Raw genomic sequence first — 27,450 nt, 5'->3', positions numbered from 1 at the left:
TGTTCCTCCTAGTTAATGCCCACTTAAATCGAAAGTTTCCTGTTTGACCAAAATAGTAAATTTACTACGATGGAATTAGTTACCATTTACTTGTATCACTTTTCTGACTAGGTTCATAAATGATTCTAATTCCACCTCTAATTCCGGTTATGTTCATAGCCCCACTATATATTCCCACATTGTGATGCTGATTTGCTAAGTAATTTACTCCAAACTTAATTAAGCCAACTAGATATTCTTGTATTTTATTAATCTGATCTTTAGTAGGAGGCATTTTCAACTAATTCATCATTTTCACAATCCAATTTACTCTTGTTTAAAATCATGAATCACATCTTTAGAAATAAAGAAGGAACATGTATTTTTTTTTTTCATCTATACCACATCTATCAATCAGAAGTTAGAAAAATATTTGACCTGAAAATTTAAAAAATGTTATGGCAATTTAACCTAATTTTTATTGTTAGGGGCGAAGACACTTATCAATTAGAATTAGGTTTGAAGCATGAGTTGGCCATAGCTTTCTGGAAAAAAAGAAAAAAAAAAAAAGGAAAAATCATGGGAGGGTGACTTTTGGTGAACAGAAACAGCTAACACAGAAGGGCTTTTTCGTAATAAAAACAAAAAGCCCGTCCCTTTCGGTAACTTGAGTCCTTTAAAAGCTCCAAAGTTGCAGGGATTCATTCCATCGCAGCAGCATTGCACTTTCATTTTTACTCCGTTCCCTCTCTTCCAAAATCCCTCGCTCGTCCTCCACTTTCTCTCCCTAAAATCTCAGGGAAAGGAGGAGAATCACTCAGAAGCAGACGAAGAAAGAGGAGGACGAGGACGATTGTGCTGTCAGCTCTGCGATCTGCGAATCGAAGTGGAAGAGACAGATCGGAAAGGAATCGATCGCCGATGGAGGAGAGCCGATATGCGGTGTTGATGTGCGCGGAGGAATCAGAGTATGTGAGGAAGAGGTACGGTGGGTATTATGGAGTATTTGTGAGAATGCTGGCCGAGGAGGGGGAGAGGTGGGACGTGTACAGGGTGGCGCGTGGGGAGTACCCGTCGGATGAGGAGGTGGAGCTGTACGACGGATTTGTGATCACCGGAAGTTGCAATGACGCACATGGGAACGACGCCTGGGTGAGAGAGCTACTGACATTCCTTAAGAAATTGGATTCCATGAGAAAGAAAGTTCTCGGCGTTTGCTTCGGCCACCAGGTACGTTTATTTATTTATTTTAATAATTTATTGTTCTGGAAAAACCAGTATGTTTTGTTTTGGTCAAGTTTTACCCGTTTTTCTGTTTTTTATTCCGTTTTCCCGCTTGTTTGGTTAATTTATATACATGTTGAATGTTCATTTTGGTTTTTGAATTTTATGCTCCGTTTATGTATTAGTATAATTTAACAAAATTTTAAAAAATCATGTTAGTTTATTCAGATAAATAATCATTTTAATTTGTTTTTGGTGTCTTTCGTCCACAGTCTAAAGGATGACTTTGGTTGGTTAATAACCTGTAAGTCGGACTTTTTTCTTTCGTTTTTTCTCCTGTTAATATAATTTTTAGCCTTTCAAATTTGTTTTTATTTTAATTTTGATTTCCCAAGTATCAAATTATAAGTTTTCACTTTTCAAATTTTTTTCATTTAAAATATTATTTCTTATAATTTAATAGAAACTTGAATCTTATGATTTAAAACTTAAAGAGCCAAAATAACAAATTTAAAAAGCCAAAAATTATATTGACTTTTTAAACAGATTGATATTTAATATTGATTGATATTGATGATTTTGGTGAGATATAAAACAAAATGCACAAATCACCCTGTCTTTTTAGAAGTGCATTGAATCGTTTGTTAATTTTAATTTAATTTTAAACATGTTATAATACTCCTCCGGTCCTTAATATAGGATCCAATTATTGAATTGGTTTTGGTTCTAAATATAAGACTCATTTATCATATTTATCAATTTTTTCTAAATTACCCCTATGATGCTCCCTCAACTATAATAAAGTAAAAGAGGAAGAGGGCATATTAAGAAAGATGGCTATGATGTTTTAGGAAAAACATGTCACATTTCTTATAATTAACTAACATACATAATTTCCTTAATCTAATCAAATTAGTTAAATGGGTCTTATATTAAGGATCAGAGGAGTGTTTTTTTTTTTGGCCGGTAAACTGTAAACATGTTATAATACCTAACATCATCATATAAAATAAGGTTTAGCAAAAGAAACTATTTGTAAACTCTGAATAATGTAGTTTAACTTGAATTCTTAATGCATTGGTGCTTCTATTCTTACACTAATGAACACAACAAATTGGGCTATACTTTTATGTGAAGTTTTTCCGGCATAAATGGTGAAAAGTTCTTGGTTCATAACTTACAATTTACGAACATGATTTATACATATAACTTTAAAAATTAAAGGGCCAGCGCACAACTTAAAAGTTCAAAACATTGGTTGCATAAAAAAACGAATTAGAGGTTCATTCAATCCCGCACATTATCATTCAACTAGTGTGTAACAAACCCAATATAATTAGGATTTGGATCCCCTTAATTAAGTTTTTTGATTGAGTTTTAATTGAGAAATATTAACCATTAGATCACAATATAATGGTAATGGTGTTGAGATAAAGAGCTTTGATTTTTTTAAAAAAAATAAATTGGTAACTCTTTTCTTAATACTATTAGCCTATTAGATGGTGATGATTATGTTTCTGAGTTGAAACTGGATTGATGGAGTCTCGATGAGATGGTATATTATGACATGTTATGGTAATGTTTGACATAAAGTATATTTATTGTTTTTTAAATTAAAATAATTAATTCTTCAATAAAAAAGAATCTACCTGAATCCATTGGAGATTCTTTGCTGGTGTTAATTTTGTTTTATTCTTTTTTTTTTTTCCCTTTCCCTCTTAGCAAATAATTTATGTCACATGCGATTCAGACACGCGATTTGATTCAGACCTTCGATGCCTTCTGTCGGATTTATGGTAAATATACAAGTATATGGAGGAAATAGAGTTTATTATTTATTTTAATCAACATGGATAAGATTAGATTCATGAACAATTTTTTAAAAAAATAGTAAAATAATAATTTAAGTATTTTTACATATATTTCAAATCAATATTTAGTGCATTGGATTTAAGAAGTAGTGGGACATTTATATCCGCTTTAAACTTTGAAGCGTTATTTGCAATTTTTTCTGATAGATCTGAGAAAGAAAATGATATTGAGAATGAATAAACTATATAAATTTTATTTATTTTTATTACATTTTTTAATGCAACCATCCATCTAATACAAGGTACGTAAGGGTATAGTATTATCTGATCAAATTTGAGCAAATTTAATTAGAATATCTGCTCTCAAAATGATTTTTCTTACGGAGTTTTTAATCATAATGGAAAGTTTGTGGTCGCTATCCCCATCAGGGGACCCAACTTTGGAGGGGACGTCGACAGTGAGGTAAAATACAAAAGTTTTGTTTTAACACTTACGAATATTATAAAAACTTATCTTTCAAGTTTCACACTCTTCAGCAAGATTTTTCTTATCTCTCACTTGGAGTTTCTGATTTTCTTTTGATGTTTTCAATTGAAAGTGTTTGGATAGGAGTTTGTTATGCTAATGATGATAAAATTTGAACTGATAAGAAGAAATGAAGTTGAAAGTAAAATAGATAAAGTAATCTAATACTCTTCTGATCTTAAATATAAGACCTTTTTAGTAGTATAAATTATACTACTAAATAAGTCTTATATTTAAGATCGGAGGAGTAATATGTTTTTTTTCTTCTCAGAATACAAAAGTTACTAATGATATGTTTACATTTGCAAGCGATGCAAAAGTTGAAGAAGAGCATTTTACATATATTTCGAAATTTATTTTTAGTTTGCATATATTTTGAATCAATTACACAACTTTGACATCACAAGTAAAAATGAATGACATTATGTAAATAATAATATTACTATTAATAAAATCTCAACCAAAATGTCCAAAACAACTAGTGGGTGTTTGGAAGTCATAAAAAAAAAACCAGTATTTTACACTTTACGAGGGAAAAAAAATATATTTCAGATATTTACTTTACATAGCATAAAATTACATAAAATAAGTTAAGCCAAATACCTTTTATACCTTAAATCTCAACTATTTGATACTCTCAAGTCTCATCTATTCTTAATATAAGGTCCATTTCACATCATAATTTAGTGTTTATGATGCGTTATCAGGCATAATCCTATTTAATTTATTTTCAAGTGTTTCTAGATGGGAGAATCCTTTAAAAAAAAAAGGTTTGAAATTGGCAAATTTTAAATAAGAAATTTTTATAAAAATGTATTATTTGCACGTGTGATGTTATCAAAATATATTAAAGTGTTGCTTTCAAATCTAATTTAGAATTTAATAATTTTAAGATGGAATTCTTCCTTTTGAGAAAATAGAGTAACTTTAACCTTACACCTTACTTCTTGTGATTTAGTTAAAAAGAGTGTATAGAGAGAGGGGCTCAATAGGAATGTGGAAAATGCAATGACTTTATATGTGACCTTATGTTGTTTGCGAGTGAAGACAGCTTAGGATTACGTGTATTCGGTATTTGCAATCACGTGATGTGTTGTCGTCATTTGAGGAATTGATTATATCTTAGCTGTTGGTTTCATTCATGACGTGGCATGTGGCCGCACTTGATCATACAAATTATTACTGAGCTCATGTCTTGTGATGGTATCACTGCCACACACTGCTTGACCCCAAATAAAAAAAGATCATTGTACCTTGTATGTCTGTCTATTCATGTCCAATGGAGTGTCATAAGATGGGATCTGATCTGTCTCGACCATCCCCAATAACGAAATAAATTTGTTTCATCATAGAAATGGTTGTCTTAGGTGTCTCATCTGTTGTACGTATGATATGGGGAATGAGTCACAGTTATAATATAAGTAAAATTTGTTTGATTTTAAATATAAGAATTAGATAATTAATTAGTAAAAATTATGAAAATTAGTTATATTAGTTATTTATAAAAAATATATATTGGTTTTCTTAAACTATATAGTACTGTTTTAATCATTTTCATTAGATACTACTCCCTTGAATAAAAAAAATCCTCTTAATATGCACATTCGATTAATAGAGTTAAAAAAATTAAAAATTTAAGAGATATAGAGGATTGAAGTTTTGCATTTAGGACCAAAACAAATCCATCCATTAGTTCTTATATTTAGGAGCAGATGGAGTATATTTCATTATAAATTGTATATTTAAAAATAAAAATTAAACTTTAACACGAAGTTACATTATTTATGAGTCACAACATTTTAACTTATTTTTTCAGACTCTGTGTAACACCTTTTATATGACTTTTCATTCCGACGGGCTTATCTCTTCGCTTTGGTTTTTCTTATTGCTTGTTTATGCCCATGGTTTTCGACTCCACGTGAAGTTGCAGACTTCTCAAAGCAACCAGAGACATTTTTTTGTAAAACGAGATAAATTCCTCTATATACTTACTTCGTACACCGTAAAAGCACTTTAAAAATTATGGTTTTGATTTCATCCAAACACTCCTGTAGTATAATAAACCTTTCATTAGAGAAATATATATGGCAGAAACACTTCAAACCTAACACCTCTTGCCAAATCTGAGGACGGGAATTGACTTCACTCAATCCAAGAAATTAAAACACAAACAGATAGATTTTGATGGACTTATTTTATGTCCGCTAATAATTTATCAGTAGCTATCTCTTTTATGGCCATAAGAACCGCTAGGTTTTATTTGGTAAATGAGGATGATTGTTTACTAGTTAAGCTTTTTGTATTGTTCAAACTTTGGATAGGTGTCTTCCGCGTTAGTTGTGGGGTCACTATGATAGATTCCCTACCTCGTAATAATAGCAATAATAATATAACCTTACCATGTGATATGGTTCCCCATAATCTATGTTTCCTTTTTGTGTTTTGTAAAGTTAAATTTGCTGAGTTGGATGAAATTATGCATTTTTCTGACCTAGCAGATAATGTTTACCAACTGTGATAGCCATAAATCACTGATCATTCACACACGTATACATATTCAGGTGGCTTGTATACTACGTTGGTTGGAGTACTATTCACTGCTGTAGTTACTATAAGATTTAGTTGATTAATTTGAGGAATTAAGAAATTTACTAAATTATTTTAAATTATTTAGATTTATTATTTTTTTTCCAAACTAATTTGCCTCACTTATAAATTGATATATAATGTAATGATTCGCATAAATATTTTAGGGAGATCATGTAGTATATGTTATAATTAATTAATTTAGTAATTTTTTAATTTTTTCAAATTAGTCAATTGGGTCTTAGATTAAGGATCACATGTACTATGTGTATACAAATGTGTGTATATAATGCAGAAGAGGGATAGTATACAGATCCTTTTTCTTTAATTAAAGAGCCGAATATGACTTGGTTGAAAAAGGATTCTGATGAAAATTGGGGTTGGGTTTTGATCAGATACTTGGCCGAGCATTAGGAGGGAAGGTGACTCGATCTCCCACAGGTTGGGACATCGGTCTCAGAACGGTGACGTTTTCATCGTTTTCATCGCTGGCCCTGTCTTCTCTCAAGCTCCCTTCAAGGCTCTCCATAATCGAATGCCATCGCGACGAGGTGTGTCCCTTTCCTAAATGCGACAACTCTAATAGGTTGAATTATCTATAATCATTAAACACAATCTTGTACGTCACTTTTGACCCACTTATCTACCTCTTCATAATCCCACTTAGATGCCTACTTGCTAATCAACCATGAAGAAACACGCACGGAATGTATATACTGTTCTGGTTCTATTTATAAGTCACTTCTAACATGTTTCATAAATATTGAAGAAAACTTTAAATTTTATTAACTTTCATTTAAAATTCAATAATTTTTCAATTTTATCCCTATTTAATATATATTATACTTTATGTAAATAGAGCCAACACAACAATAAAAAAAAAAAGTGAAATTGTACATCCATACAAAAAATTTCTCTCAATACCCTATAAATAGGGCAAAAAAATATCTTCTTTCTCTATTTTATAAATGGGACCAAAAGAGAATTATAAAGATATATATTTAGTTGTTAGTGACAAAGCCTACGTGCTTAATTACTTAATGATTTAGTTAATGGCATTAAAAAAAAAAATAGGTGAGAGAGCTGCCAGCAAAGGCCGAGGTGATTGCGTGGTCAGAGAAAACAGGAATTGAGATGTTTAGGTATGGAGATCACATCATGGGGATTCAAGGCCACCCTGAGTACACCAAAGACATTCTTCTTCACCTCATCGATCGACTCATCCAACGCAATTTCATCATGGTATGTGTATATATAAAGATTTAGTGGCTGATAGCATGAAATGGTGGGATTTGGGGCGTCCAGTGTTCCTTCTCAACTATCCCTTAATTTTTCTTCACTTTCGAAATGTTTTTTTTTTTGGGTTTCCTTTAACCATTAGGTTATATATAAAATGGAAAAAGTGATATTTTGATATCTTTTAAGGAAAAAAAATGCAGTTTCGTATTTTTTTTAGTGATTTCTCAGAGAAAAAAATAAAATTTAAAACTGTATTATTATTTTTTTTGTAAGATATTAAAATGTCATTCATTTCATTTTATATAGAATCTGATGATAAAAAAAGACAAGAAAAAACATCACCAAAAAAAGCAAAAGAAACAAGAAAAAAAACATTTGAGAAGTGGTAGAAAATTAAGCGGGGCAGATGAGGTAGCTTATAACATCTCAAAATGATGTTCATGTAGCGGAACCCACTTAGTGAACAAGGCTTATTATTGTTATACGTGTGTGGGTGTGTGTGCCTATGAACCTCTTCGTTCTCTTCTCTCTATCTGTAATCTTCTGGTATTTCAGGTGGAAACTTGTGTTATGTGCACTAATAATAACTCACCCATTATCGGTGTTTGATTTGTGACGGTCACAGGAAGCTTATGCGGCTGAGGCAGTGGCGAAACTGGCTTTGAGTGAGCCGGATAAGGAGGCATGGAGAAGACTGTGCACCAGCTTTCTCAAGGGTAGGTTATGACAATGCAGTGAGACAGAGAGAGGGGTTTTGTATTGAAAGAAGTTGGTTTTAGGACGAAAAGAGAGTGGAGGAATAAGAAAGGAATGGGGAAAGAAGAGGGTTATGTGTAAGGGTTGACTCCATTTTTCTTCTCATCATTAATCAGTTAAATTCCAATAATAGGAGAAAAGTATGCTTAGTCTATGGAATTTTTTTTTTTTAAAGATGGCGATAGAATGCACTAATTTTAGACAGATGCAAAAAATAATTACAAGGAAAAGAAGAATTTTCAATTAGGTAGATGCTTAAACCTCCGTTAAAGGAGCATTAAGAAAAATGCTTTTAAAAAAAAAACAAAAATTCTGTGTGAATTCTTTGACCGGTGAGTACTATAAAGGCCAGCAAGAGAAATTAGTCAAGGGAAAAAAAGAAATGAAGAGTAACACATTATATAAATATAAAGAAAACAAAAGTCATTGATTTTAGTGTTTACTATGAGCTTTATTATAAAAAAAATTGGCTACTTGAAGTCAAGGAATCACACTTTCCATATTAAAAAAAAATCATTTTGTTGAACTGCGTTAAAATTACATGAATACTTTCTTATTTTAGACATATATAAGTATCTGAAATAAAAAAGGTGTGTAAAATTAATTCTGTTTACGAAAATATGATATATATTAACTTAGATTCATACTTATATTATAAAGAAAGGAAATAATATTTTTATTTTTGTCATTATATAGTTGGGGAAAAAAACCTTCAACCACAGTATAATTCTTGCTTTAATTTCCAAAAAGATGTAGGAGGAAATTAAAGCAAGTTTTCCTTGCCTTTTGATTTGTAATTCAAAGTGTGTTACCCAAAGAACTTCATATACTTGATATTTTTTAAATCGAGTAATATTTGGTTTGATTCAAGCATTTTAAAATCAATCAGGGATAACATCCGAAGATGATTTCTCATATCTATACAGTTCAAAGACCTGCTCTTGTATTATGTGTGTGTGTAATATTTGTCTCACGATCCAATCATTATTGGCGAGATACTGAATTTTTATTTTCAATTTTTTTTTTTGAGAAAAAGAAGGTATGACATGGTCAGATGGAGGAAAACAGGAGGACAAATTTTAATATAGAACAAATTCTCATACGAGCTAACCTATTTATTTCGTGAGTTAGCCTGGACAACCCTTTTTTTTTTCGTAATTTACTTTATTTTACCTTGCAGAGCACAGCACAATCCCTAAAGCTACAAACTTAATCAGGTGGCTGAACACTTTATTTTCCAATTTACTTTCATTTCATAGTTATTACTTTTCATTTATATTATGCAGGATAAAAGATTTATGTCTATAGTTATATTTAATAATGTATTCATTTTATTTTTTGTTGCAGAATGCAGATGCTGAAGATGATAAGAAAGAATCAAGGATTAACCTTATTTCTAATTCCATATAAGATTTAAATATTATTATTTTTTAATGATTGATGAATGATATATTCATATGACATGATTATGATTGTTATCATATTTGTGAAAATTTGATTTATAATATCGACATGAGGTATGGATGAACATGAATATGTTATGTTTGTTGAATGTTGCTTATGATAATATGTTAAGGTGTAACTTTGCCCTCAAATTTTATGTAGGAGTTGTGAGTATTCAAAAATTTTTTTTGAATCAATATTACTTCAAAAATATTAAAAGATGAGTAATATCACTTCATAATATTAAAAATATTAACGGTCAATATTAGTTTTTTGTCAATCAATGTTAGCTTTTTGACAATTCAGGTTACTTCCTTTTTTCTTAACACTTTCCAAATGATATTAATCCAATAAACTTTCCAAATATTTATATCTGCCACACGAAAACCTTTGGAGTTAAATTCAACCCGAAACTTATGATAAAATAATGCAAATTATGTAGGGAGAATTATAGTGTCAAAAACAAAAAATAATTACCAACAAGTCTTAATAAACAATTGTCATTTATTACCTCAGAACTTGTCATTTCAGGCTTTTACGTTGTCACGAAGACTTTCTAATAATAATATTCGTTACTTAGGACTTTATAGTGATTCTCCCAATTATATAATATATATAGGTTTAAAGCTGGCTATATGATTTGTATTATATTTATGTTATTAAAATTAATTTTTTTACAAGTAAAAACAAAAGAATTGATGTACTACCTCCGGTTTCATTTATAAGACATTATTTGTGGACTACAAACGAAGTTTTATAATTAGGATAAGAGGTGGTATCTACTAAATGGCTCTCTTAATGTCGTTAACCTCTCTTGATGTTGTCATTTGATCTCTTTAATCTATTTTGGCATTTGCATTTCTGGAGTATGCAATTACTTGTACATTTTTCTCATTTTTCTTAATTTTATATATCTTCTTTATCACTAGATAGCAGGTTTTTTTCTTGGGGGGTATGGAAAGCAAGATATGGATATGTTTTTGAGAAAATTGAAGTGGATGCCTGAAGTTGGGTAGCAGTAGCTATGAGATTAGTGAGAGACTTTATGGATGCTGCAACAAGTGATGTCTGTTACATGTCAGATCAAATAGATTACCCTGAAATGGTAAGGCCTAAAAGCTTACTCAAGGTTATGTGTAGAGGTGGGAATCAGGGCCGGCCCAGCCCTCCAGGGCTAGCCCTTCAGGGCTGGTGGGCTTAAAAGGGTCGGTCCTCCAAGACTGAAATTTCAAAAATACCCTAATTTGCTAGGTCCGGCCCTTAAGCTACAGGGCCAGGGCCGGCCTGCGGGCTTTTGGCCCTTTCAAGGAAAAAAATACTATTTTTTTTATATTTATCATATTTTTTATAAAAATATAAAAACAAACCAATGAAATTATTAATAAAAGACATAAATATGAATAAAATTAAGTCACAAATATAAAATATCATCATATATAAATATTCATCAACATTTAAGAATATCTAAAACATTCATTAACAAGATAACAACATCTAAAAGTTTTATCTATAGTGCAATTGTGCAATAAATAAATACTATCATTAATCTTTTGAAACTTCATCATCACTATAATTAATTACTTTTCTTCATAAGTATGCTTTTCTTTCGTAACAAAAATATCAAGTTTTTCTTCTTTATAGGAATTTTACTTTTAAATTTTACAATCTAGCTATTATTTTACTTTAATGTGAGAAACATTGTTGTTAAAACTCATGAATTTCTAATTCAAATTATAGAATCACAAGTTATATAAGTATAAAAATATCCTATTATCAAATATATATGTAATTTAAAAATATCAACGCATATAATATAAATAAAATCATTATTAAAGTCCAAATTAACCCATTTTTTAAAAATTTAATTGGATAAATTATTGTCTAAAACCAAATTTAATTTTAAAATGATAATAATAACTAAATATTTGAAATATTATTAACAATGTAAAAAATTAATAACATTAAAATTATATTAAAAAATTTAAAAAACAAAAAAATTATAAAAGGGCTTAAACGGGCCAACCCGCGGCCTCTAGGGCCGGCCCTTTTAAGCCCTCGGCCCTCCAGGGCCAGTCCTCCAGGGCTTATTTCTCATTTCAAGAGAAAAATATCAAGTCCGGCCCTCATAATTTCAAGGCCCAAACGGGCCGGCTCGACGGGCTCAGCCCGTTTTCCCGACTCTAACTACGTGCCAACATTTGTGTTGTAACTAAAATGACAACGTAATAAAAACTCTAATAAATGAGAGATTATGGATCCACTCACAAATAACCATCAAGCCGTTAGTGGCTACAGCAATGGAGAAGTGAATGCACAGAAAATGCCCATGTTTTTGTTGAGAGCTAACAGGAGAAATTGTGAAATTATGAAGAGGAGGGTGATGAATAAATTTTGATGAGACTTGCCTCTTTCTTAATGTCAAAAAATATCGCAAAATATGTGTGCTTGTGGATGAGCGGCCAAGCATACGAAATGCAGAATATGAAGGGCAATACTTAGGCCATCGTCAAGGATTGTGGTTCGAAGCATTCCTTGCTCTCTCAGGGTACTACCACGTTCTCATGGTTTCTCATTTCTGAATGCAAGTATTACTCGTCATTAGGAGGAGAGGCACAAAATTCTCTGGAGATATCGGCCCAGCATGCACGGCAACTAAGAATGAAAATGGTGGATTATTTGGACCATAGTGACTGCAGCAGAAGGAAACAGAAGGCAAGCTAGCTCATCCAGGTACCCTTCCCAAGACCTGTGCAACGTGCAACGGTGCAAGTGGAAGGAAAATAGGGACTAGGTAAACCATCCAAAATAGTTTTAAAAAAAAATTGCTATTTTCAGGAATTTTTCCTCCTAGTATTCTTTCCAAACACTGGTTAAGTTCACAACATAATCGAAACATTGCCTTAGGCAGCTGCGTGAGCATCACACCCCGTTCATAAAAAGGATAACACGTTTTAGGACTCCCTGGCTGTTTGAATCTCCTGAAGTGTAAAACTGTCCTAGTTGGACTTGACTGGAACATTAGGAAGGAATTGGGTTCCCAGGGTGCTAGGGTGGTACTGGCTGAAACCATCCTGTTATGCAAATGAAGCTTATTTACTTGGCAAAATAAGGGGGCTCAGCAAAATAAGCTCAGAAAACATCGCTCATACGAAAGAACCCATGACAGCCCCACCCATCGTCCATCCTTTTCAGCACTGTAATATCGTTAAACAGAGAAATAACAATTGTTTCAATGTCAGTTTCCTTTGATTAATATCGTTAAACGGAGAAACTTGTTTCGCTCCGGTTCAACATGACAACCATTAAACAGATCCACATATAAAGCAGACCAAACAGACCAATTACGATATCCAAAGATCATAATAGAAATAAATGAATACTAATGGTTCATGCAAAAGTCTTTTTTTTCATCTTCCTCCATAAAAAGGCTTTATTTAAGTGAAGCCCACAACCACGCATGAATAATCTTAACCGTCAGAGACAGTCTAGGACAGTGACGCTGACGCTGACTCATGGCGGAGATAATTCCATCGCAGAAGGGTAAGAGCAGAGGAAAAATAGCTCAATCACTCAATGAGGCTCCAGAGTTCTTCCTGCACTCTGCTAGCATGTCCATGTAGAATTGGCACTTGCTAATGTCATTCCCGTAACTGTTCAGGCACTGCAAGAAAATAATCGCACATCTCTAATGTTAGCAAATATTAGAGAATTATTAACCAACAGCAGGAATAAAAACAATAATGAGTATCTGTTAGCAATTTTCTTGAAGAAACCTTAAATTCAGATTTCAAACATATTTCTCTCAAAACCGCATTCTGAAACCAATGGGATAACAGGACTGGTCCGGTTATTCAGTACATCATCAACTGAAACCTTGAGCAGTATACTTGATGCCTTAATGAGCCAATCACTAAGAACTCATATACATTAATGACTAGCTATCGGTGATTTTCTTAAAGAAACTACGAATTAGAAATCCAAACATGCTCTGTTTCCAAAACTTGGGCTTGCCCCTGTAACCTAAAAAAAGATTCAAACATGTTTGGCTTAAAAATAGATTGCGAAACCAATGAAATAATCACACTGGTCCACTTATTCAGTAAGACATCAACTGAAACCTGAAGAATATATGATATGCTTGATGACGCCATACTACTGCAAGCACATGAAATTAATGCAAAGCATGGAAAGCACAATCATATAACATACATTTGAAACATATCTGACAACCCATAATAAGGAGCTGTTAAAGAATAAGGACCTTTCACATAGATCTTGCATGTTTTGTAGAATGTTAATCAAATAGTTATTATTTTCTGCTGCTTAAGATATTTCTATACTATTGGACATATCAAAGCATATAACAGCCAAAACAATAATTGATGGGTGAATTTGTGAGACATCCATCCCATAAGGAGTTATTCAGTTGTCCAAGTTCAGGTTTGATTTACAATTCATAACCCAGATGACCAGAACAGGTAAGAAATGCATACATCTTGGAAGGCCTTTGTGTGAACACCACAGGCATCGCTACCAAGACTATTTGCAGTTGGTGCAGGGGCGGCAGCAGCACCCTCAGCAACAACTGTTTCATGTTGAATAGTTCGGGGACCCATCACACATCATCCATAGCCCTGTGCGCCACTGCACTACCAGTTCCAAAAGCCACGCCTATAACAAATTATCCATCCATTAAGCACAAAGAAATTCATTTTCACAGGTCCCATCCCATACATTAAAATGAAATAATCATACTCACTAACGTACCCTGAGCAATGGTTGAACCAATGCCACCAAGCAGAGAGCCACCACTGCTGCTCTGAGCGGGAGCTGGGGGAGGAGCAGGGTGAGCTGCATTAAGACACAACCAAGGTGGACAGAAATTAAACTACTTGTTATGTTTCTGGCTGAGTAATATTAATACTACGTCACAACAAAGCTCTTTGGAAGATACATTAAACCTTCATCATCTTCTTAAGTTTCTGGCTACGTAATATTAATACTTTGATACAACAAAACTCTTTGGAAGATACAGTAGACCTTCATCATTATTTGGATTTAAGAACAGCTTTCTGTTGTCAAAACAGCTAAACTTTTCAGAACTTACATTAGGAGCATGGTGTAGAGCCTAACTTTGTGAACTGAAACCCAAAAAAATTGACAGTTTAACCATTTATTGCATCATATTCTTATTTACCTGGCTGAGGTGGGGGGTTACGAGCTGCTGGTGGACGAGGTACTGAACGAGAAGACCTTCCTGCGAAGATAATCATATCACGAAGGATCACACAGCTAAACTACGACCTCTCAGTGCAACATGCACAAATTATTGATTAGTTAGTTTATTATTGATTCAGAATGTTGTAACCAAGACAAAAAAAAAAATATAATATAATAACAGCAAACGCTTGGATGACAGGGAAACTAGCTTACATTCCAAATGTTTCACTAAAAGAAACGTTCTACGAAAACATTTCCGTTTGCGACATCACAGATCCCAGAGTTGAAACCATAATAACCACAAATGACAAAGTCAGGATAAAAATCGGATTAGCATCAAAGCATCCTCAATAAAGAGGCACCCTGCGCTTTTACCAGCACCCCACAAAAATCTTACTTAAATGATCATCGACTTGCGCAATAAGCACCACATGCATCACCAGAAATGAGGGAGCATATGCATCAACGTATTAAAATTAACGGGTTAAAAAAATACATCCCTCTAAACAATAAACGATTTCCCATTTTTTGGGAACGACGGAACTAGCGTTTCAGGAATAGCATAAACGTCTAGAGTCCATTAACAACAACACCTTTCAAGCGCAATACATAAAACCCTAAAACCCCAATTCCTTCGATAATGAAACAGGAAAATTGGGGGAAAAAACCCTATATATCATCGAAGGACTAATCCAATAGATTCCCAATAGACTAATGTCCAGAAGATGAACACGAAATATAAATCGATTAGAGGTCAGCCAGTTACCACTGGAGCTGCGGCGAGGCATGGTTAGGGAATGGGGTTGAGGTGGCGGAAGAGCAGATTGAGAGACGAAGATCTCTGAAGAGGAACCACGAAACGCGCCGCTGCAAAAAAATAAACAACCAAACCCTTGAAACGGCAAATTAATAGCGAGCCCCACAATAAGGTTATGTGCTGCAGATTAGAGATCAGCCCAAAAATGAAGTTCTAGAACAATTCAGATTGTCTTAACGTGGAAGTACATGATTGGTTGATTTTAGGTTTGGTTCAATTTTCAGTGGTGTGTTTGAGCATGTTTACTACTTTTATTTTATTTAACTTTTGTAAAAATTAGTTATGTAATATGATTTATATTTATATTGATTTTTTATAAAAATCAGTTCGTTAAATTTAGACTTATTTGAATAAATAATAAAAAAATAAATTTATATCTAAATGACTGAAAAAGTTATGTATTTTATGACCTATATCTCATATATATGGTTTGATAAATTTAAAAAATAATAAATTAAAATAAAAATGATAGAAATAAAAAGAATTAATACTTTATTTTTTTAAAAAAGACAATATTTAAATCAAATTTTTTATATTTATTTTGTTAAATTTTTCGGTCACACATGTTCATAATAAAAATATATTTTTTGATTTAAAATTATATCTCATTCCTATCATCCTACCAAACAGATTTTAAAACCCACTTCTATTTTTAATTCTATTTCTACTTCCACTTTCACATCTGCTTCTGCTTTGATAAAAAACTCTTCTATCATACCAAACGAGACATAAGTGCCGCCAAAGCTTAAAAATTTGAGCTTTTTCAGTTTGTACCGTGGGGAAAAAAAAACAAATGAGAACAAAATGAAAGATAATATTATTTAAGTAGATTCTACATTGATCCAATAACTTAATTTTTTTTTTGCTAGTAATAATTTCTTACAATTTTTTTTGAAAAAAGTATTTAAGTTAAGCTGCTTATATTTATTATATCAAATTTTTTTGTCACATATAGTCATGTGCTCTATTTTTTTCCATGTGAATTTATAATTTAATACTATTAAATACAAATATTTCAAAAATAAAACACATATTACTAAAATACCCCTCACAAAAAATTAAAAAAAAAAAACCTCTTCCCCTTCCCTTGCATCGACAGCCGACCCATGTAAATCAGTATCACAAAATCCTCCATTGGTCAAATCAAACTAGCAACAATCAACTTGAAGAAAAAAAAATAATTTATCAATAAAATCTCAATCAAATTCAGGGATAAGAGATGGAGAATAGTCGCCATGGATGAGAGATGGAGTCTGAGTCGCCATGGATGAGAGGTGGAAACTGGGGGCTTTGATGTGATAGGAAAAAGTTGAGAGAATGAGCATAGTTCCTTCGCAGAAGTGAAGTTGCAGATCTGAGTTATTTTTCTGATGAAACCCATGAACCGACTTCCCCTTACTCTCTTTCTCTTTCTTCTTCATCCACATTAGTTGCCCCCACCGCAAGCTTTGAGTCACAAATCTGGGTCGCTTTGCTCCATATCTAACATTGGTAGGAACATTGCTGGGCTTTGAGGAATCCAAGAGCCTTGGCTAAGGAGACGTTGTCCACCATGGTGCTCATCGGAGTCGTCGCTGTCCATCATCATGCTCGTCGAGGTCGGAGCTGTCGGCCATCATGCTAGTGGTGGTTGTGGTTGCTGGCATGGTGGGTGTCGAACAAAGAGAGGAATGGGGATGGGGCAAAATGGTCAGAGACCCAGTTCCATGAGAAGTGAAAGTGGGTTCTTGGGGGTGAGCAGGGAACTGAATGCCAACGATTTTGGTGGAACTGAGAGTTCCATAGAAGTGTCTTCCACCACACCAAGCAAAGTTAGTTTTGGGTTTCACTTCCAATTCCACTTCTCACCTCCTCCACTTCTATGCTACCGGCGCATTAGCTTTTTTTCCAAAAGCTCATTAGAGAAAAAGTTACCCAAACAAGTCAATTGACTTTTCACATTGCCCAAGGCATGTTTGGCCCTTAACACCAATCCAAACACATGCTTTTAGGTTACCAAAAAAATTGTATGCTTGTGATTTTTTTTTATTTTCGCATCATAAAATGAAACGCAAATAGTTGGGGCTTCTGCGGCTAAACACCTTCAAAACCTTTCTAAATGTAAAATTGTGAGTTTCGACTTTTTATGAGGAGTATAAGAATGTCAGAATAAAAGCGAACACATATTAATATTAGATATACAAAATAAATTTAACAAAACACAACAACAACAACATAATTACTTCTTTTGCTTCTTAATAAGATCTCTTCTAAAAGAAAATTTTGGTCCTTATAAGACCATACAATAGTTTCAATTAGACTCCTCCTCATTCGTATTATCATTTCACATCGCCATGTTTAATTTAATTCATGTTAATGCTTTTTTCATTTCTCAATGTTCAAAAACAAATGAATCAAATCCCATTTAAATAGCTAAATACATTTGCAATGGGAAAAATGTAAGAAAAAGGAAAATCATTCAAGACATGAAAAAGGTAGAGACTTCATATATTAATATAACAAACATATAAATCATTGCCATTTTAACATACGACATGTTTTATAGACAAAACAAATCAAATGATAAAGGAAACAGTAACTAAAACTTCAACACAAAGATTATTTAACTAGTGGCACGTCTCTAATGTTTTACGTAAATATGACCTTATCTTTTTTAATGAGACTACAACATCAGTCATCATAATTCGTGCCTCAGGTAATTCAGTGCAACAACTTAATGCCAAGTCAAAAATCGATGATATATGTGATAATATATTGCTTATATTTGGATTTCCTTGACGTAGCAAATTGACATCCAGAATATTGATGATTGAATGTGGTGTTGATTTGCTAACCCAATCTTTTAAACCAAGACCTTCAACAAACATTTCATCGGTTGGCTTCTTCCTGGTAAACATCTCCATTAGAACAATACCATAGCTATACACATCTCCTTTGAAAGAAACCACTCCTTTTGATCCATACTCTATATTTCAAAAGAGAATATAAGCTTTAATATTAAACTTTTTTTTTTGTATATAGCTAATATAAATCTTCACATACAGGAACGGAAAATATATATCAATAATTGGATAATATAAAATTTTGGCATAGAATAATAAAAAAACAACATTATTGAACTAAAATATTATTACTAAACTATTACCTGGTGCCATATAACCAACTGTAGCCAATGTTTTTGTATGAGTTTCCAACTGTTCTTCACTTAATAGTTTAGCTATACCAAAATCACTCAGATGAGCCACCATGTTTTCATCCAACAAAACATTACTTGGTTTTATGTCACAATGAACAATTCGAGTTAAAGTACCATGATGAAGATACTCTAATGCAGCTGCCACATCAACCATTATATTCAACCTTTGCAGGATATCTAAACAATAGTTATGAGAGTACAACCATCTATCAAGGCTTCCATTTGACATGAATTCCATGACTAGAGACTTGAAATCATCATTTGAGCAACTACTGATAATCTTAATAAGATTGCGATGTCGTAAATTGCACATGGCAGCACATTCAATATCAAAACTTCTCAATGCTTCTTCAATGTCTATGTTAAATACTTTGACAGCAACTATCTTTTCATTTGGAAGAATTGCTTTATATACTGATCCAAAACTCCCAGAGCCAAGAAGATTACCCTCATCAAATCCATTTGTTCCTTGTAGAAGGTCATAATAAGATATCCTAGTTGGTGCATCCAAATTTGTTAAATCCCTATTGGTTGCATAGTTAGCATCATCTCTGTTATGCTTTAGAAAGACAATACCTATAAAAACCAAAATGACAACCATGATGGGCATTGAGCATTTTATCACCAACATCACTTTATTTGATATGTGCTTGTTTCCTCTCTTACACGGTCGGACTTGTAGTTGGGATTTTCCACAAAGATCTTTATTCATCATAAAAGATTGAGCAGTAAAATTTTGAAAGGACCACCATTGGAATTTCTCCATTCAATAAATTGTATGAAAGATCAATAGATTTAAGATAGTGTAGTGATTCTAAGGACTTTGGAATCACACCAGACAAGTAATTATGAGAAAGATCTATTGACTCAATACTTATCATGCCACTTAGTGATTCAGGTATAGGCCCTTGTAATTTGTTGTGAGCCAAAGATAGCTTTTGCAAAGTTGTCAACGTGGCCATAGTTGTAGGTATACTTCCTGAAATTTGGTTTCTTGACAAATTCAATAGTATAATTGCTCTCAAATTTGATACCTTTGGTGAAATTATTCCACTCAATGCATTGGAAGATATATCTAAAACCAAGATATCTTTGAGACTCCAAAGAGAAGAAGGTAAATGAGAAACTAGCTGGTTAAAGCCAAGATCTAACTGCTGCAAAGAAGTATTCCAAAGGCATTCTGGAACTGCTCCCATAAACATGTTGTTTGCCAGATTCAACTCACTTAGACTTTCTAGTTGACAAAGGTCATTTATAATGGACCCTTGTAATCTATTGTTGCTGAGACTTAAATGTTGAAGGCTATGTAATTTATTAACTGTATTTGGAATCAACCCAATCAAATTATTCTCATCCAAAGTAACTCGATCAAATTTTTAAATTTCCAAGTAGATAGGGTATAGCTCCGCTAAACTTATTCGATGACAAATCTAACGTAATGAGCTTAGAAGCATTTGATATGCTATTTGGAATTTGTCCAATTAGATCATTTTCTTCCAGCCATAAGGTCTCTAGGTTGGGAAGGTCATTTCCTAAATATGATGGGAGAAGGCCAGAGAGGAAATTACCACCCCAGGCATAAGGCTCTCAATGTCGAAGTGTTGAATATATTTGAAGGAATAGGTCCTTGCAAATGATTAGAGGCAAGTCTAAGACATTAAGTTTATCAAGTTTGCCTATCCCCTTGGGTAAAAACCTGCACACAAAAAATTGATAGAGATCACGACTTGTATATAGTTCAGATAAGAATACATACAAATAAATTTATTTTTATTCCTTTTAAGCCTTTATAACATTTTTAAGTAAAAAATTATGGAAATCATATAAATTATCTTTAGTTAAGATGCCATAGTTTATAGAAGAATTGTTGAAAGTTAAAGTTTAATTTTAATTTGTAATTTTTGAATAACTATTTAATAGAAAATTAATAAATTTCTGATATAGAAAAGAAACAATTGAAAATTTTGAGGAGAGAAAATTAAACAGGGAAATGATGTATTCTTTAATTGAGGGCAGAGGAAAATGGAGAAATAAAATACTATTTCTGGTCCTAATTATAAGAGTTAGTTGACTAATTTGAGGAGATTAAGGAAGTAAGTTAAATTAGTTATGTAATAAATAAGTATTGTCTTTCCTAAAATCCTTATTAATCAAGAGTGTGTTAGTTAGAACTACCATTACTAGAAGGATAATCTTGAAAAAAAAAATATAAAATATTAGAGACAAGTGGATTGGGGTCTTATATTAGAACCAAAATAAAAATCTAACGAGATCTTATATAAGGAGCGGAGAGGTAGTATCATTTTAGTTTTACTCAAACCCGGGGGGACGAAAACCATAAACTCCCATCAATTCATTATTTGATCTTTCGGTATTTTGGGATGCTAGCCATATTCAAGCCCCCGCTAAGAATATAGGCAATTTATAATGAACAAACGATGAAAAAGAAAAATCTCATTCCAAATTTATGAGAAGAAAAATAAAACAGTTAACGTTACTTGCATACAATACAAATGCTATGTGTGGTAATATAACAAATAAAACCACGTGTCTTACAAATAGAAATTATAAAAGGTACCGAGAAAATTATTTTTATTTGTTTAGGTCTTCGTAAAAAATTTGGAAATGAAAAAAATTAAGAAAATCATAAATCACACTTAAGGTGAAATGACTAGTATTTCTTTTGAAGAAATAAAAGTGTTTGTACTGTGATTATTGAATAAGTATTCAATTGAAATGAACAAATTTGACAAAAATAAAAATTTGAAAAAGAAGCATAACAGATGAAAAAATGTACTCGACAACAGAGAGGGAAAAAAAATACGAAATTAAAATTTGTTAGGAAACAGATAAAATCTAAAAAAGTACTGGCATATAATAGTACGTATGTGCATTTAAATTTGGTTGAACAAGCATTTTAGGAGTTGCACTTATTGTGTATATGTAATTGTAATTGATCTTTTATACATATCTAAATAATTTTTGTTTATTGTACATTTTTTAATTATTACGTTGTAATTTGTAAAAAATATTTAATTTTAATTTCAATTTAAACAATGTGGAATTGTTGCAACTTATATATAAGTAATAATAAGTAAACAACAATTCCAAACACATCTGTATTTTAATATTATTTAAATATTAAGATGAGAAAAAATAAAATTAAAGTAATTAAGAGACAGAAAAAATCTTGATAAAAAAGTATTGTATGGTTCGGAGTTTGTCATCAAAGAGTATATGTGAGGATTTTGCTTTTCTCTGTTACAAATTTAAGACATCCATTTGTTCATGATTGCGATTTTTGAGAAAAACAATCTCCATTTTACATAAACATATAAAAAAGAAAAGAAATACTCAAGTAAGTGCGTACCTGTAAATGAGTTACCACCCAAATATATTTTTCAAAGATGTGCAGTTTGCTTATTGATTGAGGAATGCTTCCCTCTAATTGATTAGCATCAACAGCGAAGGTTTCAAGTAACGGGAGATGATGACATTTCTTCAGGCAAAACCCTTTAAATGATTGTTGCCAAGGCTAATCATTCTTCAAAGAAGGCATTTTCCCAAGAAAGAACGGAAGGAATTTCACCTATAAATAACTTACAAAATATTTGTAATTACTTGGTAGTCTGGCAAGATGTTACTATAAATTCGTCCGTACACAAGCGTATAAAATAATACGAGGACTTTTGGTAATTAGATACTTAAAATTAGTAGAAAATAATTTATTTTTTTGTTGGACTGTAGTTTAAAGGGACTCTTCAATATTATGACCAATTGGATATAAATTTCTTTCAAAAGAAGAATTGCTGAAGATCAGAGACTATGGAATTAATCTTTACTAATCTAAAATGAACATCCAAATTATTTATATTTTGTATTATAGTTATTGAACTATTAAAAAGGCTCTAACTTTAAGATCTGAGGACGAATTCATCATAGGCAAAAAAAAAGGGCTGAAATTTTAGTTTTTCTTTAAGGAATTAAAATATTTTAGTTACAAATTTTGGATATAAAGCATAAAATTAAAGATGAATAGCCAACACATTATTCTATGATCCAAAATTAATTTTATTTCTCTTTTTTAAAGACATTTTTGCTGGGGTAAAAATTAATTACTATACCACATCACATACTGATAGTCCACAAAGTTTTTCAGACCAGTTTTTTATAGGGCTTCTCTAATTTTTTTAATGATCTAAAATTTATTTATTTCTCTTTTCAAGGATTTCTATTATGAATACAAAATCTTTAGTAAGCTTCTCATGATTCTTTAACATGAATGAAAGAAATGAAAAAAAGAAAATCTCGTTTTAAATTATTTTTTTTAAGAGATGAAAAACAAAACAAAACACAAGACACATACACACACGATCTAAGACAATCATAAACTAAAACTCTTACCTTGCAAATTGTTGTAGCTAAGAGCAAGAATTTCGAGGTTTGTCAAATTTCCAATCTCACTTGGAAGGATTTCCTGGGAAAGTATATATGAAGCCATTTTATTGATCAAAGTATACAAATGATGTGGTAGATTAAGACTAAAATTTAAAAAAAATTGTTTTTTCACATTTTAAATATAGCAAGTGGTCCCATCAGTCATGATCTTACCTTTTCTTTATTTTGGCATTGTAAATATTGTTTGCATATAATATACACAAATAATAAAGAAACTTCACGTGTCTTACGTACTAATTTCTAAAACTTGAACATGTGTGCTATATGATTAATCCATGCATAAATATTAAAAAGGGAAAAGGCAAATTTCCTCTAACCATCAAATTTTACTTTTAATATTGCAAATGAGTACATTAAGTTTACTATATAACTTTTATGCATTGCCAATTAATCATGTACAGCATAAAGCATTAGAATAGAAGGCTTTTTCAGCAATTTATCTCTGATGAAGAATTTGTTTTGCGCAGTTTTAGCGAGAAATTATTAAGTAAACTTTGCTGAACAAAAAAGTTCCAAAATAATGTTTAATGAATCGACATTTTTTTATGTAATCTCCCATGCTTTCTCCCTCATGTTGATTTTTCATACTTCTTTTAATTTTAAAATAAAATAATGATTAAGAAGTTATTAGTGGAGAGTTTTATCTTGAAGATAATTATTATCAATTGAACGTATTGAAACAATTCCACTTTATAACTATTCACAATGATATTTATAATTATTTATTTAAATAAATTTCTTGTTTATTGTAATAAATAAGGAAAAACGCACCTGCAAACTTTTTTGTTTTTAGTATTAAACTTATCCCATCCTACAAATAAGTCGAGAACTTGCCTTAAATATAACAAAAGAATTTCAAGTAATACTCATTTCGATTCGGAAGAGTAAAATACAAAAGAAAAATTATTCTTTACATTAATTTCAACTCTTTTAAAAAATTTTAAAAAAAAATTATCAAAATCATAAATTATACCTGAGATGACATGATTAATATCTTGGATAATTATTTAATTTTTTGTTGGTAAGAATCAGTTAATTTGAAATTAATAAATTTGAAAAATAAAAAATTACATGTGGGCAAGGGGGCACATTATACGCTGAGTACTTAAGAAATTCTGTTATCGTAGTGGGCCCATCAGCTCAGGTGATGAAGTCATGATCCTATCTTTCTGTTATTTTGGGATTAATAAAGGGCAAATAGCAAATAAAGACCCCTTATATGTGAAATTATGATTTGGGACCCTTAATTTAGAAAACGGCAAATAAAAACCCGATTTCATATTGCAAATATGAAATCTTGGTGAAATTTCTGAAATGCCCCTCAGCCAAATTGTGATTTGGTCTATTGAAATTGTCATTCGCTAAAATAAACTTGTCATTTGGCATACTCTCAGCCAAGTTGTGATTTGATTTGCTCAAGTTGTCATTTGCTAAAGTAAACTTATCATTTTTCATAGTCAACTAGTCATTTGACTTAGGGGCATTTTAGACATGTTACTAAGATTTCATATTTATAATATGAGATCGAGTCTTTATTTGCCATTTCCAAATTAAGGGTCTCAAATCACAATTTCACATATTGGGAGTCTTTATTTGCCATTTTTTCTTGTATAAATGAATGAAATGACCAAAAATAAAATTTCATTTTTGTTTTGGGGATATTGGATTAAAGTTTTGAAAATAATTTTATGGTGTACGATAAAAATTATAGGCTACCATCAATTCATAATTTGATCTTTTATATTTTGGGATTGTGATTACCATCATATTTAAACCCCGTAAGACTATGTATATGTAGATACAATATTAATAAAATGATAGAAAACAAATCTCATTTTAAATTTATGCTATTAAACAAAATGACTAAAAAAACAAAAGAATAAAAGTAAGATATAATAATCTCATTGATTATGAAGAGCTTGACATCCAAATATAATCGCTTAGCAATAACTGCTTGTGAAAAGATTGAATTGAAAGGACTTGTAAGAATAAAAATAAAACAGGTCATAAAAAGTATTTCAAGAAATGAAAAAAAAAAAGAAAATTATAAATTACACTCAAGGTGAAATGACTAGTATTGCTTTTGAAAAATAAAAGTTTTATATGTAATTATTGAATAAGTGTTTAATTTGAATTAATGAATTTGAAAAACAAGAAATTGAAAAAGAAGCAGAAACAGATAAAAAATTATAAAATTAAAGTTGTTAGGAAACAGATAAAATCTTAAAAAGGTACTGGCATATAATAGGTATGTATGTTGCATTTAAATTTGGATGAACAAGCATTTTATGAGTTTCATTTGTTGTATACTTTGTTAATTGATCTTTTACATATCTAAATAATTTTTTGTTAGTGTATATTTTTTAATTAGCACGTTGTAATTTTTAAAATATTATAATTTATGTTGAATTGTTACAATTTAGTATATAATAAATAAGTGAAGCCAACCCCAAACTTATCTGTATTTTTAATATTATTTAATATTAAGATAAGAGGGGAAAAAATAAAATTAAAGTAATTAAAAGACAGAAAAAAAATTTTGATAAAACATCATTGGATGGTTTGGAGTTTTGTCATCAAATAGCACATGAGAGGATTTCATTTTTCTATGTTGCAAATTTCACGACGTCCATGATTGGGATTTTAGAGAAAAACAAAATCTTCTAAGAGAAAAATATTAAAAAGAAAAAGAAAAAACACAAGTAAGTACATACCTGTAAATGAGTTACACTCAAATATAATTCTTTCAAAGATGTTGCAGTTACTTATTGATTGTGGAATGCTTCCCTCTAATTGATTACGACCAACATCAAGGTTTCAAGTAAAAGGAGTTGATGACACATTTCTTCTGGCAAATACCCTTTAAAGGTTATTGCCAAGGGCCAACATATCTCAAAGAAGGCATGTCCCAAGAAATGAAGGAATTTCACCTATAAATAAAATACAAAATATTATTCAATACGCGGTAGTATGACAAGCATGTTCCTAATAAATTCACACGGACACAAGCATATAAATAATAGATGGAGTTTTGGTAATTAGATGCTTTAAAATTAATAGAAAATAATTTAATTTTGTGTGGGCTGTAGTTTAAAGGAGACCCTTTCAATATTAATGGCAAATTGCTGAACATCAGAGACTATGAAATTAATCTCACCTAATGTAAAATGTACATCCAAAGTATTTAAAAGACTCTAACTAAAAATCTGAGGATGAATTCAATATAGGCAAAAAAGGGCTGAAATTTTTAGTTTTTCTTTATGGAATTAAAATACTTTTAGTTACACATTTTGAAGATAAAGCATAAAATTAAGAATAAAATTTCACTTGTTTCAATTTAAAAAGTGAATAAAATACGAGTTATGTATATGTTGATGAGAGAATTAGAAGTATTGTGAAATCTTTTCAAATACAAGTCCTTTCATCAATAAAAACAAAACAATAATATATATATTGTTAGCAAACCATATTTATTCTAATGATCCACAATTATATTTGTTTCTTTTTAAAGACATTTTTGCTGGGTAAAAACTGGGAGGACCCTTGAAGATTACTATACCATATCATATATTGATAGTCCACAAAGTTTTTCAGACCAGTACTGGCAAGGCTTCCCCACTTTTTTTAATAATCCAAATTATGTTTTATTCTCTTTCCAAGGATTTCTGTTACGAATGCAAACTTTTCAGTAGGCTTCTCTTGATTCTTTGACATGAATGAAAAAAATGAAAAGCAAAATCTATTTTAAAATTATTTCCATTTGAGAGATGAAAACAAAAACAAAAAACACAAAACACGGTCTAAGACAAATCATAATTAAAACTATTACCTTGCAAATTGTTGTAACGAAGAATGATTCCTGGAGCCATTTTATTGATCAAGAGTATATAAAAATGTTTTAGATATCAAGTGGTCCCATCAGTTGATGACCTTACTTTTACTATTTTGGCATTGTAAAATTGTTTGCATATAATATACATTGAATAAAAAGAAACTCATAAATATTTAAAAAGGGAGAAAGCAAATTTCCTCTAACATCAAATTTCTTACCCTTTAATATTGCAAATGAGTACAAGAAATAACTATAATTTTTATGCATTGCCAAGTAATCATGTAGCATAAGACATTAGACTGCTTTTCAGCAATTTATCTCTGCATGAAGATTTTTTTTTGGATGCAGTTTTAGTGAGAAATT

At 31.2% G+C, this 27,450-nt stretch overlaps 2 protein-coding genes and 1 pseudogene across 2 annotated transcripts; 1 reads left to right on the top strand and 2 right to left on the bottom strand.

Annotated features, from left to right (window-relative positions):
- The first annotated feature begins 693 nt into the window (after positions 1-693).
- On the top strand, positions 694-8,227 carry LOC114752725 (gamma-glutamyl peptidase 5-like). The gene is made up of 4 exons (XM_028941452.1): positions 694-1,209; positions 6,522-6,677; positions 7,201-7,368; positions 7,991-8,227. The coding sequence occupies exons 1-4, from the start codon at positions 901-903 to the stop codon at positions 8,090-8,092; spliced, it is 735 nt and encodes a 244-aa protein (XP_028797285.1). The 5' UTR covers positions 694-900; the 3' UTR covers positions 8,093-8,227.
- Positions 8,228-12,782: 4,555 nt separating this feature from the next.
- Positions 12,783-15,638, bottom strand: LOC114752722 (hemiasterlin resistant protein 1-like; annotated as a pseudogene).
- A 1,522-nt stretch (positions 15,639-17,160) lies between these two features.
- On the bottom strand, positions 17,161-23,298 carry LOC114752720 (probable LRR receptor-like serine/threonine-protein kinase At3g47570). Its single transcript, XM_028941448.1, has 4 exons — positions 23,202-23,298; positions 18,747-19,373; positions 18,436-18,566; positions 17,161-17,346 (listed from the first exon to the last, which is right to left on the bottom strand). Exons 1-4 carry the CDS (start codon positions 23,296-23,298, stop codon positions 17,161-17,163), a joined length of 1,041 nt encoding a protein of 346 aa, XP_028797281.1.
- Between the last annotated feature and the right edge of the window lie 4,152 nt (positions 23,299-27,450).

The sequence above is a fragment of the Neltuma alba genome, unplaced genomic scaffold (assembly GCF_004799145.2).
Source record: "Neltuma alba isolate B1F8T4 unplaced genomic scaffold, ASM479914v2 tig00007519_pilon, whole genome shotgun sequence".
NCBI classification, from domain to species: Eukaryota; Viridiplantae; Streptophyta; class Magnoliopsida; order Fabales; family Fabaceae; genus Neltuma; species Neltuma alba.
The sequence above is the reverse complement of the archived record's forward strand: the minus strand, read 5'-3'. Positions and strand labels throughout refer to the sequence as shown.